We start from the raw sequence: 21,750 nt of genomic DNA on the forward strand, positions 1-21,750 counted from the left end.
AGGACATCACCCCCAGTGAAAGATGTATCCCATTGAATGAACTGCTTTTGAATGAATGGTGATCTAGTACCTTCCCCAAAGGGGTACACACTGACATAAATAGTTACCTCTTAGATCAATTTCAGCAGCTAACTTTAGTCATGTGAAAAGTTATGTGGATTTTTTTTAACATCTTTATTGGAGCATAATTGCTTTACAATGGTATGTTAGTTTCTGCTTTACAACAAAATGAATGTTATATATATACATATGTTCCCATATCTCTTCCCTCTTGCGTCTCCGTCCCTCCCACCCTCCCTATCCCACACCTGCAGGCGGTCACAAAGCACCAAGCTGATCTCCCTGTGCTTTGCGGCTGCTTCCCACTAGCTATCTACCTTACGTTTGGTAGTGTATATATGTCCGTGTCTCTCCTCGCTTTGTCACAGCTTACCCTTTCCCCTCCCCATATCCTCAAGTCCATTCTCTAGTAGGTCTGTGTCTTTATTCCTGTCTTACCCCTAGGTTCTTCATGACATTTTTTTTTCTTAAAATCCATATATATGTGTTAGCATACGGTATTTGTCTCTCTCTTTCTGACTTACTTCACTCTGTATGACAGACTCTAGGTCTATCCACCTCATTACAAATAGCTCAATTTCATTTCTTTTTATGGCTGGGTAATATTCCATTGTATATATGTGCCACATCTTCTTTATCCATTCATCTGTTGATGGACATTCAGGTTGTTTCCATCTCCAGGCTATTGTAAATAGAGCTGTAATGAACATTTTGGTACATGACTCTTTTTGAATTATGGTTTTCTCAGGGTATATGCCCAGTAGTGGGATTGCTGGGTCATATGGTAGTTCTATTTGTAGTTTTTTAAGGAACCTCCATACTGTTCTCCACAGTGGCTGTATCAATTTACATTTCCACCAACAGTGCAAGAGTGTTCCCTTTTCTCCACACCCTCTCCAGCATTTATTGTTTCTAGATTTTTTGATGATGGCCATTCTGACTGGTGTGAGATGATATCTCATTGTAGTTTTGATTTGCATTTCTCTAATGATTAGTGATGTTGAGCATTCTTTCATGTGTTTGTTGGCAGTCTGTATATCTTCTTTGGAGAAATGTCTATTTAGGTCTTCTGCCCATTTTTGGATTGGGTTTTTTTGTTGTTGTTGTTATTCAGCTGCATGAACTGCTTATAAATTTTGGAGATTACTCCTTTGCAATCATTTGCAAATAGTTTCTCCCATTCTGAGGGTTGTCTTTTGGTCTTTTTTATGGTTTCCTTTGCTGTGCAAAAGCTTTGAAGTTTCATTGGGTCCCATTTGTTTATTTTTGTTTTTACCTCCATTTCTCTAGGAGGTGGGTCAAAAAGGATCTTTCTGTGATTTATGTCATAGAGTGTGCTGCCTATATTTTCCTCTAAGAGTTTTATAGTGTCTGGCCTTACATTTAGGTCTTTAATCCATTTTGAGCTTATTTTTCTGTATGGTGTTAGGGAGTGATCTAATCTCATACTTTTACATGTACCTGTCCAGTTTTCCCAGCACCACTTATTGAAGAGGCTGTCCTTTCTCCACTGTACATTCCTGCCTCCTTTATCAAAGATAAGGTGACCATATGTGCGTGGGTTTATCTCTGGGCTTTCTATCGTGTTCCATTGATCTATCTTTCTGTTTTTGTGCCAGTACCATACTGTCTTGATTACTGTAGCTTTGTAGTATAGTCTGAAGTCAGAGAGCCTGATTCCTCCAGCTCCGTTTTTCATTCTCAAGATTGCTTTGGCTATTCGGGGTCTTTTGTGTTTCCATACAAATTGTGAAATTTCTTGTTCTACTTCTGTGAAAAATGCCAGTGGTAGTTTGATAGGGATTGCATTGAATCTGTAGATTGCTTTGGGTAGTAGAGTCATTTGCACAATATTGATTCTTCCAATCCAAGAACATGGTATATCTCTCCATCTATATATATCATCTTTAATATCTTTCATCAGTGTCTTATAATTGTCTGCATACAGGTCTTTTGTCTCCTTAGGTAGGTTTATTCCAAGATATTTTATTCTTTTTGTTGCAATAGTAAATGGGAGTGTTTTCTTGATTCCACTTTCAGATTTTTCATCATTAGTGTATAGGAATGCCAGAGATTTCTGTGCATTAATTTTGTATCCTGCTACTTTACCAAATTTATTGATTAGCTCTAGTAGTTTTCTGGTAGCATCTTTAGGATTCTCTGTGTATAGTATCATGTTATCTGCAAACAGTGACAGCTTTACTTCTTCTTTTCTGATTTGGATTTCTTTTATTTCCTTTTCTTCTCTGATTGCTGTGGCTAAAACTTCCAAAACTATGTTGAATAAGAGTGGTTAGAGTGGGCAACCTTGTCTTGTTCCTGATCTTAGTGGAAATGCTTTCAGTTTTTCACCATTGAGGACGATGTTGGCTGTGGGTTTGTCATATATGGCCTTTATTATGTTGAGAGAAGTTCCCTCTATGCCTACTTTCTGCAGGGTTTTTATCATAAATGGGTGTTGAATTTTTTCGAAAGCTTTCTCTGCATCTATTGAGATGATCATATGGTTTTTCTCCTTCAATTTGTTAATATGGTATATCACGTTGATTGATTTGCATATATTGAAGAATCCTTGCATTCCTGGAATAAACCCCTTGATCATGGTGTATGATCTGTTTAATGTGCTGTTGGATTCTGTTTGCTAGTATTTTGTTGAGGATTTTTGCATCTATGTTCATCAGTGAGATTGGCCTGTAGTTTTCTTTCTTTGTGATATCCTTGTCTGGTTTTGGTATCAGGGTGATGGTGGCCTTGTTTAATGAGTTTGGGAGTGTTCCTCCCTCTACTATATTTTGTAATAGTTTGAGAAGGATAGGTGTTAGGTCTTCTCTAAATGTTTGATAGAATTCGCCTGTGAAGCCATCTGGTCCTGGGCTTTTGTTTTTTGGAAGATTTTTAATCTCAGTTTCAGTTTCAGTGCTTGTGATTGGTCTGTTCATATTTTCTATTCATTCCTGATTCAGTCTTGGCAGGTTGTGCATTTCTAAGAATTTGTGCATTTCTTCCAGGTTGTCCATTTTATTGCCATAGAGTTGCTTGTAGTAACCTCTCATGATCTTTTGTATTTCTGCAGTGTCAGTTGTTACTTCTCCTTTTTCATTTCTAATTCTATTGATTTGAGTCTTCTCCCTTTTTATCTTGATGAGTCTGGCTAATGGTTTATCTATTTTGTTTATCTTCTCAAAGAACCAGCTTTTAGTTTTATTGATCTTTGCTATTGTTTCCTTCATTTCTTTTTCATTTATTTCTGATCTGATTTTTATGATTTCTTTCCTTCTGCTAACTTTGGGGTTTTTTTTGTTCTTCTTTCTATAGTTGTTTTAAGTGTAGGGTTAGATTGTTTATTTGACATTTTTCTTGTTTCTTGAGGTGAGATTGAATTGCTATAAACTTCCCTCTTAGAACTGCTTTTGCTGCATCCCATAGGTTTTGGGTCGTCGTGTCTCCATTGTCATTTGTTTCTAGGTAGTTTTTTATTTCCTCTTTGATTTCTTCAGTGATCACTTCGTTATTAAGTAGTGTATTGTTTAGCCTCCATATGTTTGTATTTTTTACAGATCTTTTCCTGTAATTGATATTTAGTCTCATAGCATTGTGGTCGGAAAAGATACTTGATACAATTTCAATTTTCTTAAATTTACCAAGGCTTGATTTGTGAACCAAGATATGATCTATCCTGGAGAATGTTCCATGAGCACTTGAGAAAAATGTGTATTCTGTTGTTTTTGGATGGAATGTCCTATAAATATCAATTAAGTCCATCTTGTTTAATATATCATTTAAAGCTTGTGTTACCTTATTTTCATTTTGGATGATCTGTCCATTGGTGAAAGTGGGGTGTTAAAGTCCCCTACTATGAATGTGTTACTGTTGATTTCCCCTTTTATGGCTGTTAGTATTTGCCTTATGTATTGAGGTGCTCCTATGTTGGGTGCATAAATATTTACAATTGTTATATCTTCTTCTTGGATCGATCCCTTGATCATTACGTAGTGTCCTTCTTTGTCTCTTCTAATAGTCTTTATTTTAAAGTCTATTTTGTCTGATAAGAGAATTGCTACTCCAGCTTTATTTTGGTTTCCATTTGCATGAAATATCTTTTTCCATCCCCTTACTTTCAGTCTTTATGTGTCTCTAGGTCTGAAGTGGGTCTCTTGTAGATAGCAAATATATGGGTCTTGTTTTTGTATGCATTCAGACAATCTGTGTCTTTTGGTGGGAGCATTTAGTCCATTTACATTTAAGTAATTATCGGTATGTATGTTCCTATTCCCATTTTCTTAATTGTTTTGGGTTCGTTATTGTAGGTCTTTTCCTTCTCTTGAGTCTCTTGCCTAGAGAAGTTCCTTTAGCAGTTGTTGTAGAGCTGGTTTGCTGGTGCTGAACTCTCAGCTTTTGCTTGTCCGTAAAGGTTTTAATTTCTCCATCAAATCTGAATGAGATCCTTGCTGGGTAGAGTAATCTTGGTTGCAGGTTTTTCTCCTTCATCACTTTAAATATGTCCTGCCAGTCCCTTCTGGCTTGCAGAGTTTCTGCTGAAAGATCAGCTGTTAAGCTTATGGGGATTCCCTTGTGTGTAATTTTTCCCTTGCTGCTTTTAATATGTTTTCTTTGTATTTAATTTTTGACAGTTTGATTAATATGTGTCTTGGCATATTTCTCCTTGGATTTATCCTGTATGGGACTCTCTGTGCTTCCTGGACTTGATTAACTATTTCCTTTCCCATATTAGGGAAGTTTTCAACTAGAATCTCTTCAAATATTTACTCAGTCCCTTTCTTTTTCTCTTCTTCTTCTGGAACCCCTATAATTCGGATGTTGGTGCATTCAATGTTGTCCCAGAGGTCTCTGAGATTGTCCTCAGTTATTTTCATTCTTTTTTCTTTATTCTGCTCTGCAGTAGTTATTCCCACAATTTTATCTTCCAGGTCACTTATCCGTTCTTCTGCCTCAGTTATTCTGCTATTGATCCCATCTAGAGTATTTTTCATTTCATTTATTGTGTTGTTCATTGTTGTTTGTTTCACCTTTAGTTCTTCTATGTCCTTGTTAAATGTTTCTTGCATTTTGTCTATTCTATTTCCAAGATTTTGGATCATCTTTACTATCATTATTCTGAATTCTTTTTCAGGTAGACTGCCTATTTCCTCTGCAGGTGTTAGGTCTGGTGGGTTTTTATCTTGCTCCTTCATCTGCTGTGTGTTTTTCTGTCTTCTCATTTTGCTTATCTTACTGTGTTTGGGGTCTTCTTTTTGCAGGCTGCAGGTTCATAGTACCTGTTGTTTTTGGTGTCTGTCCCCAGTGTCTAAGGTTGGTTCAGTGGGTTGTGGAGGCTTCCTGGTGGAGGGGACTAGTGCCTGTGTTCTGGTGGATGAGGCTGGATCTTGTCTTTCTCGTGGGCAGGTCCACGTCTGGTGGTGTGTTTTGGGGTGTCTGTGGACTTAGTATGATTTTAAGCAGCCTCTCTGCTAATGGGTGGGGTTGTGTTCCTGTCTTGCTAGTTGTTTGGCATAGGATGTCCAGCACTGTAGCTTGCTGGTGGTGGAGTGAAGCTGGGTGTTGGGGTTGAGATGGAGATCTCTGGGAGATTTTTGCCATTTGATATTATGTGGAGCTGGGAGGTCTCTTGTGGACCAGTGTCCTGAAGTTGGCTCTCCCACCTCAGAGGTACAGCACTGACTCCTGGCTACAGCACAAAGAGCCTTTCATCCACACGGCTCAGAATAAAAGGGAGAAAAAGAAAGAAAGAATTAGTAGAAGTAGAAAGAAGGAAAGGAGGGAGGGTGGGAGGGAGGAAGGAAGGAAGGAGGGAGGGAAGGAACGAAAAAAGAAAGAAAGAATATAAAGTAAAATAAAATAAGAGAAAATATAATAAGGTTATTAAAATAAAGAAATAATTATTAAGAAAAAAATTAAAAAACAAACAAACAAATATAAAAAAACGGACGGGTAGAACCCTGGGACAAATGGTGGAAGCAAAGCTATACAGACAAAATCTCACACAGAGGCATACACATACACACTCACAAAAAGAGGAAAGGTGGAAAAAATCATAAATCTTGCTCTCAAAGTCCACCTCCTCAATTTGGGATGATTCGTTGTCTATTCATGTATTCCACAGATGCAGGGTATGTAAGTTGATTGTGGAGCTTTAATCCGCTGCTTCTGCGGCTGCTGGGAGAGATTTCCCTTTCTCTTCTTTGTTCTCACAGCTCCCAGGGGCTCAGCTTTGGATTTGGCCCCGCCTCTGCATGTAGGTCGCTGGAGGGTGTCTGTTCTTCGCTCACACAGGACGGGGTTAAAGGAGCCACTGATTCAGGACCTCTGTCTCACTCAGGCCGCGGGGGGGAGGGAGGGGCAAGGAGTGCAGGGCGAGCCTGCGGCGGCAGAGGCCGGCGTGACGTTGCACCAGCCTGAGGTGTGCCGTGCGTTCTCCCAGGTAAGTTGTCCCTGGATCCCGGGACCCTGGCAGTGGCGGGCTGCACAGGCTCCCTGGAAGGGAGGTGTGGAGAGTGACCTGTGCTCGCACACAGGCTTCTTGGTGGCGGCAGCAGCAGCCTTAGCGTCTCAGGCCCGTCTCTGGGGTCCGTGCTTTTAGCCGCGGCTCGCGCCCGTCTCTGGAGCTCCTTTAAGCAGCGCTGTTAATCCCCTCTCCTCACGCACCAGGAAACAAAGAGGGAAGAAAAAGTCTCTTGCCTCTTCGGCAGCTCCAGACTTTTTCCCAGACTCCCTCCCGCCTAGCCGTGGCGCACTAACCCCCTGCAGGCAGCGTTCACGCCGCCAACCCCAGTCCTCTCCCGGCGCTCTGACCGAAGCCCCCGAGCCTCAGCTCCCAGCCCCGCCCGCCCCGGTGGGTGAGCAGACAAGCCTCTCGGGCTGGTGAGTACTGGTCGGCCCTGACCCTCTGTGCGGGAATCTCTCCGCTTTGCCCTCCGCACCCCTGTTGCTGTGCTCTCCTCCGCGGCGCCGAAGCTTCCCCCTCCGCCACCCGCAGTCTCCGCCCGCGAAGGGGCTTCCTAGTGTGTGGAGACCTTTCCTCCTTCACAGCTCTCTCCCACGGGTGCAGGTCCCATCCCTATCCTTTTGTCTCTGTTTATTCTTTTTTCTTTTGCCCTACCCAGGTACGTGGGGGTTTCTTGCCTTTTGGGAGGTCTGAGGGCTTCTGCCAGCGTTCAGTAGGTGTTCTGTAGGAGTTGTTCCACGGGTAGGTGTATTTCTGGTGTATCTGTGGGGAGGAAGGTGATCTCCGCGTCTTGCTCTTCCGCCATCTTCCCGGAAGTTCCTATGTGGACTTTTAATGTAAGTTAATGTTATCAGGTAGGAAAAGGTATTTCACTTTAGGTTCACATTTGCTAAATTGTAAGGTTGTTCACAAAGAAAGCAAGGTTCCTAGGCCCTCTTCCAATAGTCAGAGCCTGCCAAGCCGTTTCCTTTCTGAAAGCATCTCTCACTTTCTGAAGGACAGATGAAGAGAATCGGAGAAAACTTGCTTTTTCTGCTGTAATAATTTTTAATATCTTTTAAAGCCAATAAATATTTGTGCCCATGTTTTTCATATAAGATAGTAGACAGGTTAAAAGATTGCACAGCATTTTACAGAGGTCTGACAGCCGCTGAAATGCTCTGGGACAAAGCATCCCTTCTTACTGTTGTCTCCTACTTTGGTCAGGGAACCTGAAGCAGCAAGCTGACGATTGCATGGATAACGCCTGCCTCCCACATTGATTTACATGGTACTTAAGGAGGACCGACATCCACTGTGCACCTTAGTTAGGACACCTTGGTGTAATGCACAAGTATAGTGCCAGCCATACAGTGGTCTCATGAGTCTGTTATTCTATTATTTTCATCTTTCAGACATCAGTGCTCTTTAATAAATACACAAAGTTGTACAAACATCAACGCCGACCCCATACTCATTAGAAGGCATTCCGCATACCCTCCTTCCCCTATGCCCTAGCAGCCATTAATCTACTTTCCGTCTCTGTGGATTTACCTCTTCTGGATAGTTCACACAGATGGAATCATGCTATGTGTATTCTTTTGAGTCCAGCTTCTTTCACTTAGCATCATGTTTTCAAGGTTCATCCGTCTTGTAGATGGTATCACTACTTCATTCATTTTTATGGCCAAACAATACACTATTGTATGGTTGTATCACATTTTCTTTGTCCATTCATCAGTTGATGGACATGTACGTTGTTCCCACCTTTTGTCTATTATGATTAATGCTACTATGAACATCTGTGTACATGTTTTCAGTTCCTTTGGGTATATACGTAGACGTGGCATTGCTGGGTGGTACAATTCTATGTTTAACTTCTTGAGGAACTGGCAAAGAGTTTTCCCAAGTCGCTGAACCATTTTACATTCCCATCAACAATGTATAAAGGGTTTCAATTTAGCCACATCCTCACCAGTACTTGTTACTTTCTGTCTTTTTATTATAGTCATCTTAGTAGGTATAAAGTGATATCTCACTGTGAATTTATTTTGCATCTCCCTGTTGCTTAATGATGTTGATCATCTTTTCACATGCTTATTGTCCATTTGTATATCTTCTTTGCAGAAATGTCTATTCAGTTCCTTTGCCCATTTTTAATTGGATTATTTTGTCCTTTTATTATTGAGTTACAAGAATCCTCTAATATTCTAGATGCAAGTCCTTCATCAGATTTGGTTTCTTTTCACTTTCTGATGGTATCCATTGAAGCCCGAGTTTTTAATTTGATAAAGTGCAAAGTAGTTTGTTTTTTCTTTTGTTGTTTGTGCTTTTGGTTTCATAACTAAGAAGGCTTCCACTAATCCAAACTCATGAAGATTTACTTCTGCACTTTATTCTAAGAGTTTTATAGTTTTAACTCCTATATTTAGGTGTGTGTATGTGTGTGTGTGTGTGTGATGTCAAGAGGGTCCAACTTCACGTTTTGTATGTGGATATCCAGTTGCCCCAGTACCAGTTGTTGAAAATGCTGTTCTTTCTCAATAAATTGTCTTGGGACCCTTGTTAAAAATAATTGACCATAAATGTGAGGGTTGTTTTCTGGATTCTTAATTCTATTGCAGTGATCCTCATGTCTGTCCTTATTCTACTACTACATATTTTTTATTGTGGTTTTGTAGTAAGTTTTAAAATTGGGAAGTGCGAGTCTTCCAAATTGTCCTTTTTCAATATTGTTTTGGTCCTTCCACATTGCTTATATTTCCACATGATGTTTAGGATCAGTCTGTCTACTTCTCCAAAAATGACAGCTGGGATTTTGATAGGGATTGCATTGAATTTGTAGATCAGTTTGGGAAATATCGCTATCTTCACACTGTCTTCCAATTCATGAATATGGTTATCAGTCTATTTATATGTTATCTAATTTCTTTTAATGATGTTTTATAGTTTTCAGTGTACACATTTTGCCCTTGGTTTGTTACATTTATTTCTAATATTTTATTCTTTTTGATGCTGTTGAAAATGGAATTTTTTCTTTTATTTTCAGATTGTTCATTGCTCTTGTGTAGAAATAAAATCAACTTTTTTTTTTCTTTTTTGCGGTACACGGGCCTCTCACTGTTGTGGCCTCTCCCGTTGCGGAGCACAGGCTCCGGACACTCAGGCCCAGCGGCCATGGCTCACGGGCCCAGCCGCTCCGCGGCACGTGGGATCTTCCTGGACTGGGGCACGAACACGCGTCCCCTGCATCGGCAGGCGGACTCTCAACCACTGCGCCACCAGGGAAGCCCAGGCTGATACTCTTTATCAATTATTTCACATATGTAGTCACAGCTATGATGAATGACTATAGGTTTTACATGGTGGACCGGTACGGAATTTACATATGAATGTCAAAATGCTAATACTGGGTTTTGTATGTAGAGGGAAACTCCTCATAATTATATTGCTAATGCATGTTACTCACTTATTATCTGTGACCCAGGTAAATTGTATTAACATCAGCCTTTTTTTTTTTTTAAACATCTTTATTGGAGTATAATTACTTTAAAATGTTGTGTTAGTTTCTGCTTTATAACAAAGTGAATCAGTTATACATATACATATGTCCCCATATCTCTTTCCTCTTGCATCTCCCTCCCTCCCACCCTCCCTATCCCACCCCTCCAGGCGGTCACAAAGCACCGAGCTGATCTCCCTGTGCTATGCGGCTGCTTCCCACTAGCTATCTACCTTACGTTTGGTAGTGTATATATGTCCATGCCTCTCTCTCGCCCTGTCACAGCTCACCCTTCCCCCTCCCCATATCCTCAAGTCCGTTCTCCAGTAGGTCTGTGTCTTTATTCCTGTCTTACCCCTAGGTTCTGCATGACATTTTTTTTCTTAAATTCCATATATATGTGTTAGCATATGGTATTTGTCTTTCTCTTTCTGACTTACTTCACTCTGTATGACAGACTCTAGGTCTATCCACCTCATTACATATAGCTCAATTTCGTTTCTTTTTATGGCTGAGTAATAGTCCATTGTATATATGTGCCACATCTTCTTTATCCATTCATCCGATGATGGACACTTAGGTTGTTTCCATCTCCGGGCTATTGTAAATAGAGCTGCAATGAACATTTTGGTACATGACTCTTTTTGAATTTTGGTTTTCTCAGGGTATATGCCCAGTAGTGGGATTGCTGGGTCATATGGTAGTTCTATTTGTAGTTTTTTAAAGAACCTCCATACTGTTCTCCATAGTGGCTGAACCAATTCACATTCCCACCAGCAGTGCAAGAGTGTTCCCTTTTCTCCAATGTCAGCCTTTTTGATGAGTACACAGTTAGGTTTCAGAGATTGTTGATATAAATCTGTATACTTTGTTATAATAACTTTCTACTTTCTTAAAAAGCAAAGATTCTGTTTGTTGTAATAAACCAATGTCTTTAATACCATAATGATTTTTTCTACATTTTCGTTTTAGGAAATGACAAAAAGATGGAAGAAGAAGCTTCCTATTACTTGGGCTTAGCGCACTTGGCTGCTGGAGAGTATGAAACAGCATTAGCAGTAAGTTCAAGTTGACTTTAATCACTATCACTTTTAATTTTTATTTTATTATATTCTATTTTATTATGTTTGTTTTATATTTTTTATTGTATGTTGTTATAAGGCCAATAGAAGTGGGGTGGGCTGGATGTCAGTGTACCTATTTATAGAGACTAAAGCAGAATAGCACTATTCTAGAAGCATTAAAAATTGGTTTTATTGATGAAAGTTAAATATATGGAGTAATGGGACCCTCCACTCCTATATCACCAAGGACAAGAGGAAATGGGTTTAAATGACAGCAAAAAGTAAATAGTAAAAAAAAATTACGGCACACATAATATGATCTGAGAAAGTTTTCTTAGGAAAAACTGTAGTTAATAAGCAATAGATTGAATTGCATTGCAGTGAACCTTTCCTTTGTGTGTGGGGAGCGGGGGGAAGGCGGGCTGCAAAGGTGGAAGGCATTGCTAGTCCCAATCTGAGAAGTAACCTGCTTCAGGATAAAAATCAGTGTTCGCCTATCTTATGACCAGGCTTGGTGTGTTTGACTAAAAAACCCAAAAAACAAAATGTCAAGAGCTATCTTTTCCATATTAAAACTGAAATCATTTTTCTTTCATTCTTCTCTTACCTCTAATATATTCCAACTGTAACTTCTTACTGAATTTCACATACATCTCATGCAATAATCCTATTCGATAAGAAGTATTGGCTTTATATTTCAGCTTTGAGGAGCTCTTGTTGGCTCTTTTAGATATTCATGCTAAATAGCATTTCTGTGATTGGGCTAATTATTTTTCTCTATCATCCTTAAAATTGGGTTTAATCGTAAGAGATTTGGGTTTTCCTAGTTGATTCTTCTACTTAATATTTTTTAGTTAATGACATGCACACAGCAAGGCTGTTGTGTTCCAGGTACTTTGAGGAACACAGAGGCCAACAAGATGCACATTTCCCTTTAGGAGCTAGTTGAATGAGGGGGACCAACTTGTAAACAACTATAATTCAAAGCAGGATGAACAGGGGTTTTCTGAGTTCAGAATAGTTAGTTTCAACACTGAAGATCAGGAAGGTTGCACAGAAGAGCTTTTGAGGGGCAGGATTTATACAGGCAGAAAGTGTGAGAATCAAGGATGATAGCATATTAGACACACACACACTCCCACACTCTCAATATGATCATAGTCAGTGGGTTTGAGAAGCAATGAATTGTCATGTACAAGATAGGATACAGTAGGAGATCAAGTTGGAAAATTAGGTGAAAATTAGCTTATAGATTCTCTCTGTCTCTCTATCACATGGCAGGCACATGGCAAAATAAATTCAAACAATACAATAGAGTTTACAGTGAAAAATAAATCTTCCTTCTGTTCCTGTACTCAGTCTCACAGTTCTTTTCTCAAAGGCAAATACAGTTACAAGTTTCTGGTTTATCCTTCCAAAAATATTCATAGGTATGCCTGGCATATAGGTGCATATATATATGTGTATCCTTTTTGTTGTTTACAAAATGATAACGTTTTATACACACTGTTCTGTCCCCTGAGTTAACTTCCTCCATACTAATGTATATATAGACATGCCTCATTTTAAAAGGGACTCATAGTATCCCATGATATAGTTGTACTGTAATGGATTTAACTATCTCCTATTGGTGGGCATTTAGGTTGTTTCCAATCAGTTTTGTTTCACAAAGGGTATAGCAGTGAATAGCTTTGTGCCAAAGTGAGAGAAGATCTACAGAATAAATTCCTAAGGGTGGAAATGCTGATTCAAAGAGGAGAGGATATGAATTTAAAGATAAGTTTATTTTTATTTCTAATCTTCCCTTCAAAGAAGCTTAACAAGTTTATTGTCACACAACAATAAATGAAGGTGCCTGTTTCCTCAGGAGCTATGTATATCTTTAGGAAATTAGGCATATGTATTAATACATGTTGGGAATATTTTTCCAGGCCACTGTTTTTTGGCCTTATTATGAAATTCTTCCATCAACTTTTAGATATGTGTGTGGCCAAATTTATCAATTTCTTCTTGTATGATTTCTGGACATTCTTAGAAAGGCTGTACTCATTCTAAGTACAGCCTTTCTAAGAATTAGGAATTCATCATAATTCCGGGATTATACTTTTTAATCTTTTGGAGGGTTGGAGGGTCTTGAATGCTTTGTTGGAATGTGAAGCTTAGTTTTTAAGCAATGTGGAATGTTTGGTGACTTTGATGAGGCTGGTGGCATGATCTCATTCATTGACTGACAACTGTTTATTGAGCACCTTCTAAGTGACAGACAACATACCAGGCATGATGGATCTGATCTATAGTTTTGGAAGATAACACTAGCGGTGTAGGATAGTCTAGTAATGAATGTATTTAAGAAGCAGCATTTGGCATCCAAGTGACAAATTTCTTGATACTGTTACTCCTTTCAGAAAAGTATTGAAATTATTTTTCTGGAGGTAAGGAAGCCATAAATCAAATGTGAAGCTCACATTCATATTAACTGTGTGACCTTGGACAAATCCCTTAAATTCTCTAAGTCTCAACAGACTCAACTAATAAGTATATTTACTTTTTGGGGGTTGAATGGTGTTTTAAAAAGATATGTCCACTTTCTAACCCCTGGAATCTATGAATTTTACCATACTTAGAAAAAAGGTCTTTGCAGAGGTAATTAAGTTAAGGCTCTTGAGATGAGGTGATCATTGTGCTGGATTTTCTGGCTGGGCTCTAAATCCAGTGACAGGGTCCTTACAAGAAAAAGGCAGAAGGAGGTTTGAAACAGACAGAAGACAAGAAGACATGCCCGCAGAAGACAAGTCCCTGTGAAGATGCTGGTAGAGATTGAAGTTGCAGTGCCACAAGTCAAGGGATGCCTGGGGCTACCAGAAGCTTGAAGAGACAGGAAGGATCCCCTCCCCATAAGAACATGGTCCTGCCAACCCTTTGATTTCAGATTGCTAGGCTTCAAAACTGTGAAAGAATCCATTCCTTTATTTTACTTTTAACATCTTTATTGGAGTGTAATTGCTTTACATTGTTGTGTTAGTTTCTACTGTATAGTAAAGTGAATCAGCTATACATACACATATATCCCCATATCCCCTCCCTCTTGGTCTCCCTCCCACCCTCCCTATCTCACCCTTCTAGGTGGTCACAAAGCACCGAGCACATAGCTGTGCTATGCGGCTGCTTCCCACTAGCTATCTATTTTACATTTGGTAGTGTACATATGTCCATGCCACTCTGTCACTTCTTCCCAGCTTACCCTTCCCCCTCCCCGTGTCCACAAGTCCATTCTCTATGTCTGCGTCTTCATTCCTGTCCTGCCCCTAGGTTCTTCAGAATCTTTTTTTTTAGATTCCATATATATGTGATAGCATATGGTAATTGTTTTTCTCTTTCTGACTTACTTCACTCTGTATGACAGACTCTAGGTCCATCCCCCTCATTACCAATAACTCAATTTCGTTTCTTTTTATGGCTGAGTAATATTCCATTGTATATATGTGCCACATCTTCTTTATCCATTCATCTGTCAGTGGACACTTAGGTTGCTTTCATGTCCTGGCTATTGCAAATAGTGCTGCAATGAACATTGTGGTACATGACTCTTTGAATTATGGCTTTCTCAGGGTATATGCCCAATAGTGGGATTTCTGGGTTATATGGTAGTTCTATTTTTAGTTTTTTAGGGAATCTCCATACTGTTCTCCATAGTGGCTGTATCAATTTACATTCCAACTATAAGACACTGATGAAAGAAACTAAAGATGATACAAACAGATGGAGAGATATACCATGTTCTTGGATTGGAAGAATCAACACTGTGAAAATGACTACACTACCCAAAGCAATCTACAGATTCAATGCAATTCCTATCAAACTACCAATGGCATTTTTCACAGAACTAGAACAGAAAATTGCACAGTTTGTATAGAAACAAAAAAGACCCCGAATAGTCAAAGGAATCTTGAGAAAGAAAAGCGGAGCTGGAGAAATCAGGCTCCTGGACTTCAGACTATACTACAAAGCTACAGTAATCAAGACAGTATGGTACTGACACAATAAAAGAAATATAGATCAATGGAACCGGATAGAAAGCCCAGAGATAAATCCATGCACATATGGTCACCTTATCTTTGATAAAGGAGGCAAGAATATACAATGGAGAAAAGACAGCCTCTTCAATAAGTGGTGCTGGGAAACCTGGAAAGCTACATATAAGAGAATGAAATTAGAACACTCCCTAACACCATACACAAAACTCAAAATAGATTAAAGACCTAAATGTAAGGCCAGACACTATAAAACCCTTAGAGGAAAACATAGGCAGAACACTCTATGACATAAATCACAGCAAGATCCTTTTTGACCCACCTCCTAGAGAAAGGGAAATAAAAACAAAAATAAACAATGGGACCTAATGAAACCTAAAAGCACAGCAAAGGAAACCATAAACAAGATGAAAAGACAGCCCTTTGCAAATGAAGCAACTGACAAAGGATTAATTTCCAAAATATACAAGCAGCTCGTGCAGCTCAATATCAAAATAACAAACAACCCAATCCAAAAATGGGCAGAAGACCTAAACAGACATTTCTCCAAAGAAGATATACAGATTGCCAACAAACACATGAAAGGATGCTCAACATCACTAATTATTAGAGAAATGCAAATCAAAACTACAATGAGGTATCACCTCACACCGGTCAGAATGGCCATCATCAAAAATTTTACAAACAATAAATGCTGGAGAGGGTGCGGAGAAAAGGGAACTCTCTTGCATTCCTTTATTTTTGAGCCATTTAGTTTGCCTTGTTACTTCAGTCCTAGGAAACTAATAATAGGATGATTAGAAAAGACAATTTATATCAAGTTTTAAAAGAGTGGCTGCCTGGTATATAAAAACTTTTGATAATTAGTAGCTTTTATTATTTTTACACTAATCAACTAAGTCTCTGGGCTTTAGTAGTAGTAATGAATATGGAAGGAAATAGATTCAGAAGTTCTGGGGGACTTGGAATTAGATTAAATTTGGGAGGTGCAGGAGACAGTGGGGTGCAGATGGGCCTAGGTTCCTGGCTGTAGAGCTGCATGGCCTCTGGTGGGGAATGCCACCGGATGCCCAGGCTTGGGGGCAAACGAGGAGTTCAGTTTTGAATATGTTGAGTTTGAGGAGTTTTTGAGATAGCCAAAGAGAGATCTATAGACAGTGGTATATGTGGGCCTGGAGCTCAAGAGGAGGTCTGGATTGAAGATGCTGTGTAAATTTGAGGCTGTATAAATTTGCAAGTTTTCAGCATATTGAAATTGTTGAGTGGAGGAGATTTCCTAGAGACAGTTAATGTTGAATGAAAAAGTTCAAGGGCCAAGCTGGGAGAAGGAGGTGCCAAGGAGATTAAGCAGTGTCTCTGGAGAGGTAGCAGGAAAACCAGGAATAGATGATGGCATATAAGCCAAGGAAACCAGCATGTCTAAAGGAGAGAAATGAGCACATTCCTTCTGTCTCCTATCCCTGTTTGGGGCTGGAATGAGAGAGCCCCTTGCAGATATTTCCAGTAAGATCTCAACCCCCTTACCCAGGCATGTACCTCACTGAGAATCAAGGTTAGTTCATTCTTGTCATGTAACTCTCCAGGCAGGGCAGAGTCTTTGGAAAACCAGGCAGGCCATATTCCAGGCCTTGGCTCACTGCTACTGTCAAGAGTAGCCTGTGTGGTTGGGAAGAACCAGGGACTTGCTTGAGGCAGAATATTGTTACCTTTTTGGAACACAGCTCACCCAGAACTGAGAATCTGCAGGAATCGAGCATAAGATTTGAGCCAGACCCACGGGCAGAGCTGCAGTGCCAGTGAAGAATCTGTTGTCAGGTCTGGATACAAGATGCTAAGAGCAAACTCGAAAAGGCATCAGATTCACAGCTGGAAGACAGGAGGCAGGAAACAGGTACCAGGGAATCACCAGAGAATGGGAATTTGGCACTGGGGTGTGGCTGGGTGGAGAATGGACACTGAACAGTTGTACCTGATTCGGGGCATGGAGGTCTTCCAGCTCGGGCTGATTTTAGAGGGCAGCGTGTTTTTGCTGTTGCACTGAAATTAGTTCCCACAAAACCTGACATCTTGCTTTGATTTCAGATAGATGGCCGCCATCTTTTCATTCTCTCTAGTATCTTACTTTTGCCACTTTTCCCCCCTTCCTTTCAGATATAAAAGGACATTCTTCAGACTTGAGTTTGAATCCCCTTTCAGTTTTTCTAAAATTTATTTTATTGAAGTACAGTTAATACACAATGTTGTGTTAATTTCTGCTGAACAGCAAAGTGACTCAGTTATACATATATATACATTCTTTTTCACATTCTTTTCCATTATGGTTTATCACAGGATACTGAATAGAGTTCCCTGTGCCTTTTCACTTTTTTCTTTCTGGACTTGGTGAAGGTGATCGTATAACCTAGTGATCTATTTTCTGTTTGCAAACTACAGCCTGTCTTTCCTTCTGCAGCTGCTCTCCATCTGAAGGCATGGCTTCTAGTTTACAAGATGTCTATTGGAAACCCACACCTTATTTAGTGAATGTATTGTAAAAGAAGAATTGCATGATCAATTAATAAATAAGATTGATTCCCTGATTGGTTGATTAGGTATCTGCCTGGTTATCTAATCACAAGGTAAAAATTCAACACATAAAAAAAGAATTTTTCTTTTGAAGTCCTTTTTTATCCTACTTTCCCACCCTGTGCAGTATTACCAACACTATCTTCATCTGTTCTAAAGCATCGATGGTGTTTCTGTCACACTGTAGTTCTGGAGGGCAGTAAGAATGCCTTGAAATCAGCTTCGTCATGTGGGAACCAGCGTGAGAAGCTGTCCAGTTAGATTTAACATTGCCTTTTCATATTCAATCTATCTCATCATCAATTCTGTATACTGTTTTTATTCTCTCACTTGTATTTTAAGTTTATAATTTGGAATATTTTCCAATTTTCAGGATCTTGCCCCTAGATTCAACCACTACCTCTAACAAATTTCTTCTCCCATCCAGTAATGTTGTTCATCTGTTTAAAGATTTTTACGTGAATTTTTCAAAGAATCTTGGCTTAGAGAAACCTGTCACAAGTAAATATCCCTAATTAATGGTTCTGATGATCTGAAACAGAAGGGACTCTGAAATTTTGCTAATGTATCTCAATTTAAAAGCTTTAATTTACTAATAAATGATTAATACATGTAATAGAAGAATATGTTGACAAGTATATGAATAAGGTTTGGTCATCCATTCCTTACTGACCAAGCATTCTTTACTGAATGACGGACTAGCACTAAACTAAAAACAAATAATGGATTTATTTAGGGCTGAAATCTACTAATGAGAAAAGGGCATTTGGTGAAGAGAAGTGATAGTTCCTGTAATAAACCTGTGCGGCAGGTCACAGAGACACTGACATTTAAAGAGGAGAAAGCTACCCACCTATATCAATCAGGTGCTGAGGAAAGAAGTAGTAATTCCCTTTGGCCATCATCAATTTCCACCTGAAAATGCTCCAAATAGAGTAGATTCTGAATTTTAGAAAGTAAATATATCTTATGAGGGCTTCCCTGGTGGCGCAGTGGTTGGGAGTCCGCCTGCCGATGCAGGGGACACAGGTTCGTGCCCCAGTCCGGGAGGATCCCACGTGCCGCGGAGCGGCTGGGCCCGTGAGCCGTTGCCGCTGGGCCTGCGCATCCGGAGCCTGTGCTCTGCGGCGGGAGAGGCCACAGCAGGGAGAGGGCCTCGTACCGCAAAAAAAAAAAAAAAAAAAAAAAAATGTATCTTATGAAGTCCTAAGATTTCAAAGAGAAAAATATTTTACCAAAAATCACATTCAAGACCTTATGCAAAGTTGGCCCAGCTCCCACAATCAAATATTGCAACCATAAAGTTATTTTAAGAAAAAGGATGGTCCTATCGTAGTAAATTGTTTTCATGCACGACTTTTCTTTCTCTCTAAATGCTCTATTCCACTTACTAATCTTAGGAACATCAACTTTACTTTGTCTTCGGTACATTCAGCGAGTTATTTGCTTCCCATTGTTTAGTGATAATGTAGCCTATCAAAAATTATACTGTGAAAGAAAAATTCACCATATTGATTTTGCTTTTGTAGTACAAAATTCTTGTCCTAGTATTTAATTATTCCATATACAAAACAGTAGCTATTTGTATGTTTGAAGATGTGTCAGCATCTTTATAATAACTTAGAATGCTTCTAATATTGGTGTTAGCTTGTATGCATGGTTAACCCAAATCTCTAGCCTCATCAGCAGCATCCCATAGAGAAATGCATGTAAACGATGTAGCAGGAAAAAATAGTTACACTAATATTCTAGCAGCTAATGGATTGTAGGTAAATATTAACAATGGAGGGTATGGGTCATATTTGTAAAATGATGTATTCTTAAGTTTTCACTAAGTAATTGTAATTAAATTTTAGTTATTATTTTAACTCAATAGATGCAAACAAAGACAAAGCTATTATATATCAGCAGGCATTTTTAACAAAGGATGATTTATTTGACTTGTAATGTTTAAGGCACAGAAAGTTTGGGGATTCTTACAGTTGTTTCCATTTAGTTTTTTCCGTGTTCAATTTGATACCTTCTCCCTTAAAAGTCACTCCATCCTTGATGACAGTGGGCTCTTCATCTAAATGGTAATCTAGCTGACACATACATGCCTTGGCAGATTCTAAGGTAACATACATAAAACAAATTTTCCTTTTGGTCACTTTTATAAGTGAAGATTTTTATCTACCATGAAACCATGATGCAACGCGAATAAATGTGAGTTCTTCATGGCTCTCTTGGTGGAATACCATATTAAAAGGAAAACATCCACCAAGCTAAAAGGAAAGTAATATCAATTTCTCCTTACTTGTCCTCAAAGAACAAGAGGTAAAGTTCTTAACTCACAGTAACATCGTTTAGACTCTTCTCTCCTTCCATTTAAAATTTTTTTTCAATTTGTCTTTCTCTAGATATCCTGAAGCCTGTCTTCATGTCACTCATGTCACTCTCTGGACCCCAAAGTTCCTTCCTGTGTTCCACTCACACATGGTTCATCACCCCTCTCCCTTCCCTCTCTCATCTGCCTGCTTTTCTTTCTCACATCAAGAAATTGTGGCTCTTCAACAGGCACGTGAAAAGATGCTCAACATTGCTAATTATTAGAGAAATGCAAGTCAAAACTATAATAAGGTACACCTCACACTGGTCAGAATGGCCATCATTAAAAAGTCTACCAATAACAAATGCTGGAGAAGGTGTGGAGAAAAGGGAACCCTCATACACCATTGGTGGGAAAGCAAATTAGTATAGCCACTATGGAAAACAGTATGGAGGTTCCTCAAAAAGCTCAAAGTAGAGTTGCCATATGATCCAACAATCCCACTCCTGGGCATATATCTAGAGAAAACTCTAATTCGAAAACAGACATGCACCCCAGTGTTCAGAGCAGCACTATTTACAATAAGCCAAGACATGGAAACAACCTAAATGTCCATGGACAGATGAATGGATAAAGAAGATGTGGTATATATATATATAATGGAATACTACTGAGCCATAAAAAAGAATGAAATAATGCCATTTGCAGCAACATGGATGGACCTAGAGATTATCATACTAAGTGAAGTAAGACACCATATGATATCACTTATATGTGGAATCCGAAATATGACGCAAATGAACCTATCTATGAAACAGAAACAGACTCACAGACATTGAGAACAGACCTGTGGTTGCCAAGGGGGAGGTGGAGTGGGGGAGGGATGGATTGGGAGTTTGGTATTAGCAGATGCACACTATTATATATGGAATGGTCGGACAACAAAGTCCTACTGTATAGTACCGGGAACTATATTCATAGTTTCCTGTGATTAACCATAAGGGAAAAGAATATGAAAAGAATGTATATGTATATATGTATAACTGAATCACTTTGCTATACAGTAGAAATTAACACAACATTGTAAAGTACTATACTTTAATAAAATAAATTAAAAAAAAATTGTGGTTCTTTTTAGCAGGCTCATTTCTACTTCTTCTATCCCTACTCTTTCCCCCCAAAATTCTAACTCTCATCTGCATAGTAGAGGCCTAGTATGGGGGGCTGGTTTGGGGGAGGAAGGAGGAGTGGGCCAGGCCAGAACTAGTAGCTGGGAAAGGAAACAAATACTCGTGCAGGAATTGCTTTTGATTCTCTTACTTTTTTTTTTTTTTTTTTTTCTTGCAGTACGCGGGCCTCTCACTGCTGTGGCCTCTCCTGTTGCGGAGCACAGGCTCCGGATGCACAGGCTCAGCGGCCATGGCTCACGGGCCCAGCCGCTCTGCGGCATGTGGGATCTTCCCAGACCGGGGCACAAACCTGCGTCCCCTGCATCGGCAGGTGGACTCTCAACCACTGTGCCACCAGGGAAGCCTGATTCTCTTGATCTTTATGTGACACATTGTTGAAAACTATATGTGAAAAGAAAAGACATGTTAAAAAAAAAAAAAAAGGGAGAGAAATGGAAAGAAAGTAAAGAAGCCAAGGACCAAGGCAAAGGAGAGATGGAGAAAGAGGTGCTCTGAGGCTCTATCTTCATTTAGGTCTTTGGTGCATCCATTCACATGCTTCAACTCTGCAAAGTTCTGCACATTTGCAGTATAGGATGATATGATAAA

The 21,750-nt window shown here is 39.4% G+C and overlaps 1 protein-coding gene across 2 annotated transcripts in view; it reads left to right on the forward strand.

The window, feature by feature from the left end:
* TTC29 (tetratricopeptide repeat domain 29) overlaps nt 1-21,750 on the forward strand; it is a 255,598-nt gene that overhangs the window by 74,042 nt on the left and 159,806 nt on the right. For both annotated transcript variants that reach the window (XM_079920595.1, XM_079920596.1), the window contains exon 8: nt 10,977-11,062. In XM_079920595.1, coding sequence (XP_079776721.1) covers nt 10,977-11,062 — 86 coding nt within the window. The remainder of the gene's footprint in view (nt 1-10,976; nt 11,063-21,750) is intronic.

Source organism: Stenella coeruleoalba (assembly GCF_951394435.1).
Source record: "Stenella coeruleoalba genome assembly, chromosome: 4".
In the NCBI taxonomy this organism is placed as follows: Eukaryota; Metazoa; Chordata; class Mammalia; order Artiodactyla; family Delphinidae; genus Stenella; species Stenella coeruleoalba.